The sequence below is a fragment of the Balaenoptera physalus genome, assembly GCF_965194825.1.
Source record: "Balaenoptera physalus genome assembly, chromosome: 3".
NCBI classification, from domain to species: Eukaryota; Metazoa; Chordata; class Mammalia; order Artiodactyla; family Balaenopteridae; genus Balaenoptera; species Balaenoptera physalus.
Window position 1 is genome coordinate 51,665,923 of NC_138890.1, and position 15,556 is coordinate 51,681,478.

Genomic DNA, 15,556 nt, shown 5'->3' on the forward strand with positions numbered 1-15,556 from the left:
TGAGATACTTAAGAAGATAGTGTTTGTCCATTTTTGTTTTCTTAATAAGTTAGGTTTTTGTCCTTTAGAATTGTAGAAGGAAAGAACTCTAGTGAACACTTGAGTTTTTATAAAGCAGTCTTTTAGTTGTGAGAAAGTGGTTATTGAGTTGCAAATGGAGCTGTTGAATCTAGACATGAATGTAACTATCAGACATAACCATGTCAGAGTTGTTCCTGTTTTCGCCTCCATTTGGAGTACTAAAGGAAGCAATCTCAGAAAATAATCCTTAGAAGAAAGTTTATGTCCTTATCACTTTTTATTCATAACCCACATAATTCTTTGGGAGAGTTTTTAAATGCCATGAAGCTGGATGTCCTTTTATGTTTGTTTTTCCTTTGTTTTCTTTTCAGTGTGAATCTGTAGAACTTAAGTCATAATTTTTGTTTTGCTTAACATAAGTATATTTTGCTCATTTTAATATTTGAGTACTGAGCCAATTTTCATATCGAAAGAAACTTAAAGAGTATGAGCTTTGTTTCTCTTAGTGTTTTATAACATTAACTTTCCTGTCCCTATTTTATAATAACTCAGTTGTTCAAGAAGTGAGTTTAATCATACTAAAGAGCTTTCATTATCCAGTTACATTTTACTGAAAATTTAATCTTCATTCTTTGTAGTAGACCAGGTGAAAATAAGTGTTTCATTGTCAACATGGTTACAGAAGCTCAAACCTCAGTCTTTCCCATCCAGTGTATAACTAAGGCTAGGTTGTAGTGCCTGCCTGAAATAGGCATTTTTCATCCTCCTAAAAGAAGCACTTGGTCATATCTTTTTCACTTAAATCAGTAACTTGCTTTAGTTATTTTTTGACACAAACCCCAACAGGCTAGGTGGTCATGTTTCCCAGTACATCACAGACTGTAAACTGCAGAAGGAACCTAATGTCAGCCTAATGGGAAGAAAAACTACAAAATTTAGGTGTAACTAGAAAAGAATAGTGTAGGGCTACATAGTATAAGAGCACATAGACCTGCTTTGCTTGATAAACTTTGTAGACATAACTTTTGATAAGTGATTTTATGATAAAGGCTAAATAAAATTTTAAGTTAAGATTATTTTGATTTAGAAGGTAGGTAAATATGAACATACTTTGGGTTTTTCCCCCCAAAATACTTCTGTTTTTTTTCTTCGTATAAAAGTTTTAATCATGGAGAGTAAACCTGAATTAATTTTAAAAATTATCTACATTATAAATGAGTATCTTACGCCCTGTGTACCATATAAATGAAACAGCACTAAACATTATTTTGTTCTAAAATATTACTTGGTTTCTGGTTAGGTCATTTAAACTGCTGATTGTAAGCCACCTTTATTTAAATAAATAAATACTTAAGTGCTTTTTAAGACTTTAGATCCACTTGTTATATTTTCCAGAAGCTTAAGCTGCTCACATGCGTAAATGTCAGTTGGAAATAAAATGAAATGCATGCTTGTTTTAAAATGCTTATTTATTATAAATAAAAATCTTGGTTTTGTTGTCAATATAAAACTTTTAGAGTTGTCTTATTTTAGATAATGAGCATTCTGTTGGCATACTAAAGAGTGGCCTTTGTAGAATGGAAGAGTTCCAGATAGCTTATGTCTAGTTTTTTAAAACCCCATGCTTGTTTACCAGTGTAACAGGATGTCAGGCTTCATTATGGCATACAGCACACTTGTCAGCAACTCTGCTATTGAGCATGTATACATTTCTCCACTATGTTAGAGGTTCCAAAGACAGGCTCCTGAATGTGTAATGAACTGGGCCTATGAACTTGTTCAGCTGACAGGGATCAACCACTTGACTTAACTGTATTTTTTTAACTTGATTTATTGATGAGGACTAATAAAAGCTTATTGGAGTGTTAAGTTTGTTCATTATCTGTTCTGTTTATGATGCTTTATTTTAATATAATTGAACAAAATAGAATAGATGCCATTTAATGAGTAAGAAGCAGTTTAACTGAACAAGATTGGAAACCTAATGTCTCTTTATTTTCTTTTAAAGTTATTCCTTATTGATTTTGGTTTGGCCAAAAAGTACAGAGACAACAGGACAAGGCAACACATACCATATAGAGAAGATAAAAATCTCACTGGCACTGCTCGATATGCTAGCATCAATGCACATCTTGGTATTGAACAGAGGTGAGTTTGAAAATTGAATGTGTTTATCAAATCCATAGCAAAAGCCATTGATGGGTTTTTTAAAATATTTTAATTAGTTTCTTACAATATCTAAAGATGTTTCTTGGCTGAAGATTTGAAAGACACTTATTAATCCTTTTACCTGCTGCTTTGGACAGTGCAGAGAAGCCGATTAAATGAGGCCTTTTTGTTTTCTTTGTTGAAGCTTGTCTTTTGAGGAGAAAATATTGCATGATGGAAATTAGAAGCATAAATCCAACTTTATGTTTCTTTTTGCAGCTAAAGACAATACTTTTTTTCTTAATACTGATCTTGGGCTTTTTATATGTTAGTGATGCAAGTTGAGTTTAGGGGAAGAATGTATTGGTTATTTTTACAAGGAAAATGTTATCTGATTCCTAATAAACCAAAATGTGGTTGGTGGACCATCCCCTGTTCTATTCTTCCACCCCTACATAAATGAATAGGATTTAGTTTAAACATTGTCCTAATTTCTGTGGTCTTTCTATTTTCTGACTTGAATTCTAGTTTTTCATCTACTTTCATCTTTTGTCAATCATTTTTCTTTTTGCTCCTTAAAATAAGCGTAGATATGATATGCTTCCAGGTTAGGGAACTTCATGAGAATGAGTTTTTAAGCTTAGGGAATAGCCATGAATATCTGAGTACCCTTGGTTAAACTATAGTTTCACATCTTCTGTAGGCCATTACCAGTCCTTAAATACATGTATCTGTCTGAATATGTGTGTAAGTGTGTATATATATGTATGTATGTGTATGTATTCATATAGATGTTTAATTAGCTTTAAGTTGTTAATTTTTTCAGCGTTATCCCTAAATAATCTTTGTGAGCGTCTGCAAAACTTATGTCCTGCTAGATGGTTCTTCCATCTTCATTAACCTCATTTAGAAAGTTATTTAGCTAAATTCCTTTTGCTCTTTAAAAGTTAAGTTGCAGGATCGTGTTGGATTTTATAATTTTGGATTCTGTGAGGAAATTTTGTTTAGAAGTAACCCATTAGGAACTTTTTTAAAAAATTACCTTAACTAACTTCTTGCACAAGATACCAAATTAGTTTCTCTCCTTGCTTGGAAACATTTTTTCTTGTGTACCTGGCTTTCTTTCACATGTTCTTCACAATAATTCCAGCCTTTAAATTTACATTTTCTTTTCTAGTCGCCGAGATGACATGGAATCATTAGGATATGTTTTGATGTATTTTAATAGAACCAGCCTGCCATGGCAAGGACTAAAGGTAAACCAGACTCATATCACCAGCTTTTTGTTTTAAGAATACAAATACACATTGGAGATGATCTTTAAGGTCCCTTTCAAGTATGAGGTTTTCTGAGAGTGAATGACTTTATTTTTACCTTTTATTGGTAAAATAAAATCTGATCGTTTCTGTAATAATTAGGTTAATAGACTCTCACAGTCACACTTGAGGAACAGTTTCCTTTGGGACAATTAGCAGGTACCCATTGGTAACCAGTAGCTTTACCTGGAAGGAACTTGACATGGGCTACGAGAGGCGGAGACTTTCTCATTTTGATGTGTTGCCATTATGTTGAAAATGTGTACTTTTATGTACGGTAGAACTAGTTTATCCAGTAATACTAGCTATATTATTTAATTGTCCTAACATTTTACTTGTTTCCATTAATTAGGAGTTTTACCATTACTTTTGTATTTGTATGGTAATGATAAATTACTGTGTCCAAGAATTTAATGGCTGTTTAGATGCTTTATTGGTCCTTGAAAGGTAAATGGTCCCTATATTTATTGAGCATCTATGAACTTGACAAATTGCTCAGTGTGTGGGTAGCTTTATCCAATGTGAATATTTTTACACTGGAAAAATAACACCAGTTATTAATGTCACTAAATGATGGGCAGGCACATGTGTTTGGTATTGATCTGCTTATTTTGCCCTTGTTGAATATGGGTTCAGAAATATCATTTCAAATTTGACTCCACCTATTTTTACTTAAATCATATTCCTGTTAAACTCACCCTTTACTAATAACTAAAAACGTTCTTGAAGCAGAAAGTCATGTGAAAAGTTAACAGTTTAGGGAAAGGAGATTACATGTATTATACTTTGATTTCTTTTTTATTCTAGGTTATGATTTCTCTTGAATCTCAAGTTTCCTTTTATGTGTAGTATGTTAAACTAGTAAGATTCTTCTCATAATATTGAGTATATCTGTGTGTTTTGATTCTTATTTTCCACAGGCTGCAACAAAGAAGCAAAAGTATGAAAAAATTAGTGAAAAGAAGATGTCCACACCTGTTGAAGTTTTATGTAAGGTAAAGTGTACATGATGATTTTTTTTTTTAATATAAATGATCCAGGAACAAAAAGGAACATTTTCTTTTCCAGCCTCAGAACTTAAGCATCCTATTGAGTAGCTATTTACTGTTTTAAATTTACTTTGGTTGATTCTTGGTATCTTTATGAATGACTTGAGAACTTCCCTAGTGGTGCAGTGGTTAAGAATCCACCTGCCAGTGCAGGGGACACGGGTTCGATCCCTCGTCCGGGAAGATCCCACGTGCTGCAGAGCAACTAAGCCCGCACGCCACAACTGCTGAAGCCCATGCGCTCTAGGGCCTGTGTGCCGCAACTACTGGAGTCCACGTGCCACAAGTACTGAGCCCACACGCTGCAAATACTGAAGCCCGTGCACCCCAACAAGAGAAGCCACCTCAAGGAGAATCCCACGCACCACAACGAAGAGTGGCCCCCGCTCACCGCAATGAGAGAAAAGCCGGCGCGCAGCAATGAAGACCCAACACAGCCAAAAAAATTTAAAAAGGAATGACCTGAACATATGAGTCATTTTAAAATAATTGTTTTATGTTTCTGGTTTAGGCCCTATGATCTGTTTTAAATTGGAGGAAAAATAAGAAGGAGGTAAACTTTTCTAATAGAAACTCAATTCCAAACCTCAAAACCAATTTATGAGAAAATTAAGTTAAGAAATATTCCCCTTATTCTTAAACTGGTGCCAGAGAAGAAAGGATATCCACAATTGGCACATCAAGGAATTAGGGAAACAAAGGCAAGCAGATTAGAACAATCCAGAAATAGGAAGTGTCCAACAGTATGGGTGGCAGTTTGAATCTGGCTCATTTCTCTGAAATCTCAGACTTTGAAGAGAGGCACGTGAGTTGAGAGTGGAAAGATACTTGTGTCATGATGTCTCTTCCATAGAAAGAAGACCACATGGTCATCTTTGTGACAGTTGCATACCTGAAATAATTAGAAAACTATATAATTACATATTTGGGTGGTAGAAGGGAGAAATCAGCATGAGTTGAAATAGTACTTTGGAAGGGAGTAAATGGTGATGTCTTTATGAGTCTCCCCATCCACAAATTTGCTTTCTCTTTTTCTGCATATCTACAGAAACAGAGGGGATGGGTTGGGAAATTATGATCTTTTCTGAGACTCTTTGGGGATTTGTTTTAAATTATGAAATACATTTTAGGTTAATAAATATTCATATGTTATAGTTTACCCAAATAACTTTAAAGTCTTATACTTCAGGAAGCAAAACATCATATTTTCCATACAGTACTTACTTACAGAGTTTCATTTGACTTATAAAAGTCAGCCATTTTTACAGGAAGAGAACGGGAGGATTTAGTGCATTCTCTGCTTGTGTGCTGCATCTTAATTTTGATCTGGAAATTGTGAACTACATTTGTCTTTCTGGATTAGACACATATAATTGATTCAGGGTGCAATGAACATCGAAGTATTAGGTATTACTATAAAGTAGTGAGATTGTTTTCAGTCTTATGGTCCAGCGGCATGGTCTAGCGACAGTTCATACTTTACATATGAAACGCATATCATGTTGGTAGTTTTCTTTTGTAAAAGTAAGTTCATTTGATAAATGCAGAATACTATTAATACAGACTGTGAATGTATATTAAAAGTTGAAAAGTCCTGTTGAGAGTTTTTTAAAAATTAAAATGTACAATATGTTTATTATGTATTTTTAACTGTCCACCGGAAAAGAAAATAGCATAAGAGTACTTTATAAGGGCTTCCCTGGTGGCGCAGTGGTTAAGAATCTGCCTGCCAGTGCAGGGGACACGGGTTTGAGCCCTGGTCCGGGAAGATCCCACATGCCGTGGAGTAACTAAGCCCATGCACCACAACTACCGAGCTACTGAGCCTGCGCTCTAGAGCCCGCAAGCCACAACTACTGAGCCCCCGTGCCACAGCTACTGAAGCCCACGCGCCTAGAGCCGGTGCTCTGCAACGAGAAGCCACTGCAATGAGAAGACCTCGCATCGCAACAAAGAGTAGCCCCCACTCACCGGAACCAGAGAAGAGCCTGCACACAGCAACAAAGACCCAACGCAGCCAAAAATAAAATAGATAAAATAAATTTTAAAAAAAGTACTTTGTAAAAATTAAATTTGTTTCCATCACTGTAATCAGTAAAAAATAAATGTTGTGGATATATACATTCTATCCTACCTTGTGGATATGAGAAATTTCTCAAAGTCATAAGGTTTTGGGAGGAGACTGCCTCTTTTAACTCATCTCCCTTCACATTCACATTTACTCAAAGGGAAGAGATGTGAGGATTTTTGTTGTTAAAATACTTCGCATTTCTAGGTTCCTAATGGCAAAATCCTTTTGGTGACTAATATCTACAGCCTTAAAAAACGTCTGTATACATCTTTGAGAATCTTTGCTAAGAAACCAAACGTGGAAACAGTTTACGCCTCAGACGTACTTATTAGTATTGTCTATAATAGAGAAAAATGGAATCCCCTAAATGTCCAGTTATAGGGAACAAGTTAATTATGATGTATTCATTAGGTCAAATAATATCCAGCCATGAACTTCTAAAAAGTTCATGCGGAGGTTAGAAATGACATAGAAGGATGCTTGCAGTCTTTTAATGGAAAATGGAATATATTATGTATGCAGTATGATAACAGTTATGGAAAAAAAGACAAACCCAATCTATTCATAGGAGGAAGCATTGGATTATGGAAAAAAGAAAAGACAAACCCAGTATGTTCATAGGGTGTGGTAGTGGATTGATCTACATCATAACAATGGTTGCTTTGTATAATTGCACTCTTGATTTTACTTCTCTTTATATAGGTCTATACTGCTGTTTAAAAAGAAAGTAATTTCAGAATGGAGAGAGAGTACCCACTCACTGTCCTGTTCTGGCAAAGAACATTACTGGCCTCATTTTTGTTGTTTATTCTTTATTGCCATCCAGTTATTGTACATTGATAAAATAATAGGTTAACAAGTGGGATATCTAAATTATTTAAGAACCTGATACTGTAAGGAAAGGATATATATTTCCTCTACCAATATTAAAAGATATAGTACATAATAAGGTGGTTGGGACGATGAAATTTTGTCAAATTTATGAGGATACCAAGTCATATTATTGCTATTTTAGTTCTCAGATCTTATAGGAAAGTAGTAAAATATCCTCAAATACATTTCTTGCTTGTTTTTAAATACATTGATTTTTCTGTTTTAAATAAGTTTTTTGTTGTTGTTGTCTTAATTTTGTGTTTTAACTCTTGAACTCATAGGGATTTCCTGCAGAATTTGCCATGTACTTAAACTATTGCCGTGGGCTGCGCTTTGAGGAAGCCCCGGATTACATGTACCTGAGGCAGCTATTCCGCATTCTTTTCAGGTCAGTTTTTAAGACTATAAACTCCAGTGAGGGAAATTAGTTCAGTCTGCCCAACATATCTATTCTGACAAGTAGCAAGTAAAAGTGGGTCTAACCAGTATGATGAAATGTTAAGAAACTGTGAGTTTGACATTTTTCCATTTCCAAATGTCCTTGAAATATTTTAGTTTGGGATGGAGAAACTTAAATCAAACTCAAAGTAGAATATAAGTTTTCCACAATAGTTACACAATTCACATTAGATACAAGTGACTGTTGGTGGCAGTTGGGACTCTCCAACTTGGTAGAGAACCCTGCTCAATACCAAAATGAATAGCAATTAAAATATCAGGCAATAATTGGAGTTTATGATATTGTGGAGGTAGGCTCAAACTCTAGGGTCCCTAGGTATACAACCCGTAATTGGTCTTGAACAAAAGGGAAAAATAAAGTACATGTGGCTCAAAATCTTAGTTGGAAGAGAAGAATTAGGGATAATCCTCTAATCCTAGAAAAGTCTTCCCAAGTCACCAGCATAGACATCGCCCTCTCAGAGTTACAGTCTCATGTCTACTCTGACTTGTCTTTAGGGGATACCTTCTGTTAAGAATATTCCCCCATAACTGACAGCTTGACTCAGTGTTTTTGTTGTTCATGCTGCTTTTTTTTGGCTGCACAGTGCCGCTTGTGGGATCTTAGTTCCCCGACCAGGGGTTGAACCTGCGCCCTCGGCAGTGAAAGCACGGAGTCCTAACCACTGGACTGCCAGAGAATTCCCTCATGGCTGCCTTTCATTCCCACTCCCCTGCTCATTTCAAGAAAGTTTAAAGGCAGCTTCTTTTTGAAAAGGGAGAGGATTTATTCTTGAATACAGCAGACCAAAGCGGTGACATCATTTTCCCCCAATTGAAACATGTAAAAAGTGGAATTAACTGAACAGTAAGTCATCTGTAGGGAAAGAAATCTTGTAGAAGCTACAACACTTAAGAGAAGATACTCATTTCCTTAGAAAATGCTCTTACTGTCTTGAAAGTTCTGTGGAGTATTTAATTGGACCCTATTAATAATGGGTTAACCTATAATTTTATATTTTCCAGGACCCTGAATCACCAGTATGACTACACATTTGATTGGACAATGTTAAAGCAGAAAGCAGCACAGCAGGCAGCCTCTTCAAGTGGGCAGGGTCAGCAGGCCCAAACCCCCACAGGCAAGCAAACTGACAAAACCAAGAGTAACATGAAAGGTTAGTAGCCAAGAACCAAGTGACGTTACAGGGGAAAAAAATTGAACACAAAATTGGGTAATTCATCCATTTCTAACAGTGTTAGATCGAGGAGGTGGTTTTAAAATACATAAAAATTTGGCTCTTTGTTTTTAAAAAAAGACGTCCTTGGAAAATTTGACTACTAACTTTAAACCCAAATGTCCTTATTCATATATATGTATATGTATTTGTATATACATATATGTGTGTATATTATTATCATTTCTCTTGGGATTTTGGGTCATTTTTAACAACTGCATCTTTTTTACTCATTCATTAACCCTTTCCAAAATAAACATTCGGTGTTGGGAATATGGTATAATCAATCAATCCAAAATCCTAGACCTAACACTTGTTGATTTTTAATAATGAATCTGGTTAGCCATGGTATTTTGACTTTCTTTCCAACTAACAGTGTTAAGAATTTTTCTGCATGTTAATGCTTTAGAATTAAAAATGGAAAATTGTGAACATGATCTAAGTTCAATAGGTGAGTCTGGCATTGCCCCTGAAGTGTCTGTCTTCTCAGTTGCAGAGCACCTCATTTACTCTCTTAAATGCTCAAATAACTGAAAAGCTCGACACATCCTTCCTTATCACAAAAATAAATCTCTCTTTTAGTTGCTGCTTAGCTATATATGTTCTTAATTTCAAAATGATTTTTTTCTTAGGGCTTTACTTTTTTTTTTTTTTTTTTTTTTACTTTTTTTTAATTGTACAAATATTCAGGGTCTAGGGGTCTACTGTAGAATTGAATTCTGCAGTTATTCCTCGCAAATTGGAAAAAAAAAAAAACTGGGGCAAATGCCACTGAGCTGTTAGTCTATTTCCTTTCTATGTCTCTCTGGCACTCTTAGTGCTACTAAGGAGTAGAACTGTTAGGGCACAGTGCCATTTCTTATCACTGTTGCCATACAGTTCAACTCCTGTGTTTTATGTTTTTTGTCTGTTTTTCTTTTCCCCTTTCTGGGGCTTACCTCCTGATACCTGCCTCCTTCCTGGAAGTGGTGGGCAGGTAAGGTTTGTTTTTTGGTTTCTAATTACATAATTTCTGAATCACTGCTCTAATCTGAACTTGGTCTTCTTTGGTCCATATTTTTACTGTTGCAATTAAAAAATTTTGTAATTTAAAAGTAGGCTCTAATCTGAGGATACTTTTCAAGTAGTATAGTTAACTGATGTCATCCTCCTCCCAGCAGCTCATCTATTAGGAATGAAGTTGAGGTACTTCGTTTCCACGTTTCTGGGAAGGATCCACAGTTGGAGGTTTAATGTAGTGGGAGTTCTTAGATGAGGAAGTTTGAACTCAAGATAACAAACACTAATGCTTGCCCAGTGCTCTACCTCTGCATCATAGTTGGAATTTAATTGTCACTTTTGAATGTTTTAATCATTATATAACTAATCATATTGTCAACAGGTTCTTAATGAGGTAGGTGGCTAGTATTGCTGAGAAGTGGTCCTGCCATTTAGGTAAGACCACATAGACTCCGTAAACTGAGGACCTGACACCTACAGTGTATTTGCTTTTTCTCACAAAATGAAACCAGTTTTTGACTGAAGCTAGCTCAGATAATAGGATTATTACAAGTTGCAGTTTCTAGAACGAAAATTAGGTTGAAATCTCATCTGACCTAGAACATTGCACTTCAGGCATTCAGCAGCCTTCAGAAAGAATTACCTTATTTTGAGCTAGTTTCCTTGTTAGTTTACTGTGTGTCTCTTACTCAGTAAACAAGCAAAATTTTTGTCCTGCCTTATCTAGGTCTTAAAGATGAGAAGTTGGATCCACTGAGTTAGTATGTTTCATTGGAAAAAATTGTAATTAAACTTAAGTTTAATCCTTCTTTTGTATTGTATTTTTCATAAAAGCAACTTAAAATCTTATAAAAATTTCATAGCATTATTAGACACTGGGGTTATACAAATATCACACAGACATGGACTTGTAAAATCTTGAAAATTTGGACTTTTCATAAAACCCACCACATATCACTGACTGCTTTCAGAAATGCATTTCCAGGCAGTATGTTTTGACTCTAAGCAAAATATTGCTTGCAATTAAAACATGCCACTCCACAGAATACAAAGAACAAAATTCTTTTTAATCTTTGACTCGTTTTATTTTGGATGTAAAACTTAGTGCCCTAAACAAATCTTACACAAAACTACCCCATATATAAAGCCATGAAAGCATAGCACAGTTGAGGGTGGTATGAAATAAGTATGGGGAGTCTATTTCCCCTAACTAACCTCTACCCCAACCCCATTATCTGGGTCATCCAGTAAGAAATCTCCTGTGAAGCTTGGAGTTTGAAAATAACTGCTCTAGCTTTACTTACTCCTGATTCCAATCTCTAAGTAATAAGGGTGTTTGAAAGCATATTCTCTTAGGATTCCCTACAGTAAGCTTTTATTCAAGGAAGAGCTCAGTGATTCATTGATATCAAGAAATCTTTCCCGTGGTGATGAAAAAAAATCGTATTATATTTTTCTAGTTAAAATTTTAGATGTGCTTTTTAAATATATCATTTGTTATTCACGAGTTACCCTTTCAGGGGTTTCCACATCAGAGGATTCAGTATCTTAAATGGATCTTCAGCAAGTGAATCTCTATATTGCGGGCACATACATTCCTGGGAAAAAATCCCCCAAATGGTAGCTTTTACTAATACGTTTTCTGTGATAATTTTGGGAAAATCTTTATCTGATGTTTCTTCCATTGAAAGCTATAAGTTGTTTTAGCAGTTTACTAAGAATGTGCAAAGACTTTAAAGTCTGACTCATTCAGCTAAGGTGGACTTATATGTAATAGACTTCTGTTTACTTTTCTAAAGAAAAGATCTTTTGAAATATTCCATTTTGAAGGCCATCAAAAGACTACAAGGCGTCTCCCCTAATGCTCACTATGATCTGTACTGTTTTTAAGTGCTCAGGTACCACAAGACTACAGTTATTGTTTTTATACACATTAAAGAGGAAAACAAAAGATAATACATCTGATACACTTCCAAATTCATTTTCACTCCCTTCAACTATATTTGATTATAAGGAAAGTACGTTTCAAGACATTTAAGAAGTAAAGGAAAAAAATATTTTTAGGACATTCAGAATTCACTTAACCATTTCTTTAGTTGAGGGCAGAGATGGGGAGAATTGCAGAAGGTAGTGAAGCCAAAGGTGTATCCTCTCCTAATTCTACTATTCTCATCATCTTAACCCATCTGTTCACTATTCCAGTCATTGCTACTAAGCATAGTTTTATCATAATATACATGAATGTCAAATTGTTGGCGTTCAATAGATTAGAAATATTTTTCCCGTCACATTATCCTACATGTTCATGGTCTTCCTTGATTTACCTTCCAGTATTTACTGGGCTTCACTTACCATTTATGTCTAGCTTAACTTTTTCTGACTTCACCAATTGCTGCTAGGAACGTGGCTGGTCATTCAGCAACGTAAACCATATCACAGGGGAAGACCTTGAAATATCTGGAGAGACTGCTCTGCTCCAAATACTCTCAATCCAAAGAGGTGCCGGGGAGCTGCATCTGTTTGCTGAAATTTTTGTCAGCTTTTTTTCACTGTGGACAATAAAGCTGGAGAGAAAAGAACCAAATAACCCAACAGGAAATAAAGATGAGTGCTTAAGAGTTGATTTGAAGTGATCTGAAGCCCACCTCTCGAAGGCTTGCTGGACCTATCAAACTTTTCAACTTGTCAGATTGAAAACAACTGTCAGAAGACCTAGAAGAGTACAGTGTTGCTGTGACTCAGTGGTGTATAATGCAGACCATCTACCAGCTGGGGAAGGAAGCAGTTGTAACAGGTATTTTAAAATTCAGCATCCTTAGAAATCTGTAGCAGAATTAATTCTGTAAAAGAGAAGACAAAAGAAATCAGGTCATCAGTCTTTTTTTTAATGCAGCTTAGGAATGATGTGTACCTGCTATACTTAAGTTGTCATTTATCTTATTTGTAGTGATAAAAATAAAATCTATTTCCTTTATCTTTCCCAACTAAATACTTTTTTAGTTTCTGTGGAAAAAGAAGAGTTATTTTAGTTCTTGTTTTTTCCTTCAACTTTTATACTGTCAGTCTGATTCAGAATTCTCCAAACTTGATTCTGATTCTATACAACCAGAAAAACCACACAAGCATATTATAAGAAAAGTTAGTTAATATAAATGGCTTTGCATAGTGAATGTAAATATTATAGTCAAAATTAATTTTTAAAAGTTACGTCTTACACTGTGAAAGGACTCTAAATTTTAAAAGCTCATCGCAAACTTTCTAGCCTTACTATTACATAAATATATCTTTGAACTAGTTTGTGGTTCTGTTGAAAAACAAAATCAAGTTAATCTGAAGTTAATTTACAAATAGGAGCGGATACATACTTTCCAGATTTCAGACTGAGGGATAGAATCTCCTGGTTAGTTGTATAAAAATAAACATTCTTTCTCCTTTTGCAGATTTGTAAAGAAAACTTAAATGTATCTATTAAGTCCTGAATTTGTCACATTAATTCTCCAACCCTATTTTAACTCCTCCTTCTCCCCCCCCCTCTTTTTTAGGAACAAAGGGATTCATTCCTTCATTCCTTATTTTAACTGTTGCAGTGAAGATGGGTTTTTGGACTTTAGAAACCAGGAGATACCAGCTAAACTACAAGACAAACCAAGGACTAATTGCACACTGAGGAAAAGAATACCTAGTACTTGAAGATTGAATCTTGAATACCTGCTGAATGCTCCTATTGAGATTTTTCCTAAACAAGCATCTGTAACATTTTAGGACAATTCACCGGAGAAACATTGATCCCTGGGTGGAATATCCTACCATTGACCAGTCTGAAGAGTTAAATCTGGATTTGACTGCTCTATTCTACCAGGAATATTGTTAGGCTAGCCTTTAACCAGCCCCTAAACAATTGTAATCATTAATTGACCCAGCAGTTCTTCAAATATCAGATTAAAAGATGAACAGATACAATTCTTATCCCTATTAAAGACACAAGAGTTTTCTAATATTTTGACTGACAATGTAACTTATGTTTTCTTTTTAGTTTGTTAGTGACAGTGGTTTTCATTTTAATGCTGTTTGGATATTCAACGTAGTACAGGTTTCCCTGTCTGAAAGTAGGGCATTCAAAACCTTTCCTAAGCTAAAATGGCATAAAGCAAAGAAGCAGTTACCTTAGGATACATGTTGCTGAAAAATTGAGATAATGCATAGATGCTAGCAGACACAGTTCAAAGCTGTGGCGGCTGAGGCTGATGGTAGTTCCCAGGGAAAGAACTTGGCGGTGTCTTTATCACTCCTCAGGAGTGCCATTATCACTACTCAGGGTGCATGCTGCCTCTAGTTTTGCTGTGAAACGCTGAATGCTATTTTTGCTTTTTGCCTTTTTTCGTAAAAGCAAAAAATCTTTGGTTGATGAAAACAGGTACTAATGTAGGCCTTTCATATAATGTGAAGTGGCATAAAGCGAACTTTTTGGAAAGTAGGGGGATACCAGTAATTATTCAGTATCGTGTAATTGTGTAAAAAAGCTACAGTATAAGAAAACCCAACAATTTTAGTGGTTGTGAAAACATTTTTATTGTATTTAATGATAATTGCAGGACTTGAAACCAGATTCTCCTCAGAATAAGGGTCATTGCTATTTAGCTAATCCACAGTTTTAATTTGCTTTAAAATATTCTGTATTTTAACATTGGAACTAAGTTACAGTATATGGTCAGATTTTTAAAAATTTAATTCAGGTTTGATTTGACAGCCTTTTCTTTTTGTGGTTTTACACTGCGAATCCTATTTAATAATATGCATCAGAAACATAGTATTCCTGTGGCAAAGTACATTTTCAGAAAGTTTCATTATCTTTCACTTTTGGCATTTGCTTTATGAACTTAGTGCTAGGACAGGCAGCAAAAGCCTGTTTTGCACCTACTCTGTTGTTAAGGCACTGTGGAGAGACAGAGAAGTACAACACTCACATCTTTGTCTTCGGAGCTTGTCACAATATAGTTTTCAAATGAATGAAGATGACTTTCTGCCCTCAAATGAAAAAACAAAGGCATACATGCATGAAAAGTAAATTACAGAACTATTTCATTTATCCCACAAAGCCTGCTGGAGATGATCCTGCAAATGTTGAAGTACCAAAAAAGGAGCAGCTTATGATTGACAAAAACATGGTTTGTGCTGAGGAAGTGAGTGATTAGAGTGAGCTAGAATGAGCTATATAGGTTGGCTGTAAGAGGAGGGGTTGGACCAAGGGTCATTGATGACTTAAAGGAGGCCTGTAGGTGAGAGGTGCTGATGGAATTTTCATTTTGTTGAGACAGCATATTCCCTTTAGCTATAGATAAAGCTTGTAGGTATTAGAAATGGGCGTAATTCCTCTGGTTGCCTTCAGCTGTAGATAGAACATGCAGC

The 15,556-nt window shown here is 35.3% G+C and overlaps 1 protein-coding gene across 10 annotated transcripts in view; it reads left to right on the forward strand.

Annotated features, from left to right (window-relative positions):
* Positions 1–15,556, forward strand: part of CSNK1A1 (casein kinase 1 alpha 1) — a 49,120-nt gene that overhangs the window by 30,323 nt on the left and 3,241 nt on the right. For 2 of the 10 annotated variants that reach the window (XR_014261670.1, XR_014261672.1), the window contains 7 exons: positions 2,030–2,169; positions 3,347–3,425; positions 4,406–4,480; positions 7,760–7,866; positions 8,943–9,091; positions 12,550–12,944; positions 13,693–14,147. Coding sequence is in view for 7 of the 10 variants with exons in the window: in XM_082454258.1 (XP_082310384.1) it covers positions 2,030–2,169; positions 3,347–3,425; positions 4,406–4,480; positions 7,760–7,866; positions 8,943–9,091; positions 12,550–12,602 (603 nt within the window). In the remaining 3 variants the exon portion in view is untranslated. Of the gene's footprint in view, positions 1–2,029; positions 2,170–3,346; positions 3,426–4,405; positions 4,481–7,759; positions 7,867–8,942; positions 9,092–10,877; positions 10,959–12,549; positions 12,946–13,692; positions 14,148–15,556 lie in introns of those variants that run through there. The other 8 variants (XM_082454260.1, XM_082454263.1, XM_082454262.1 and 5 more) reach the window with 6 other exon arrangements.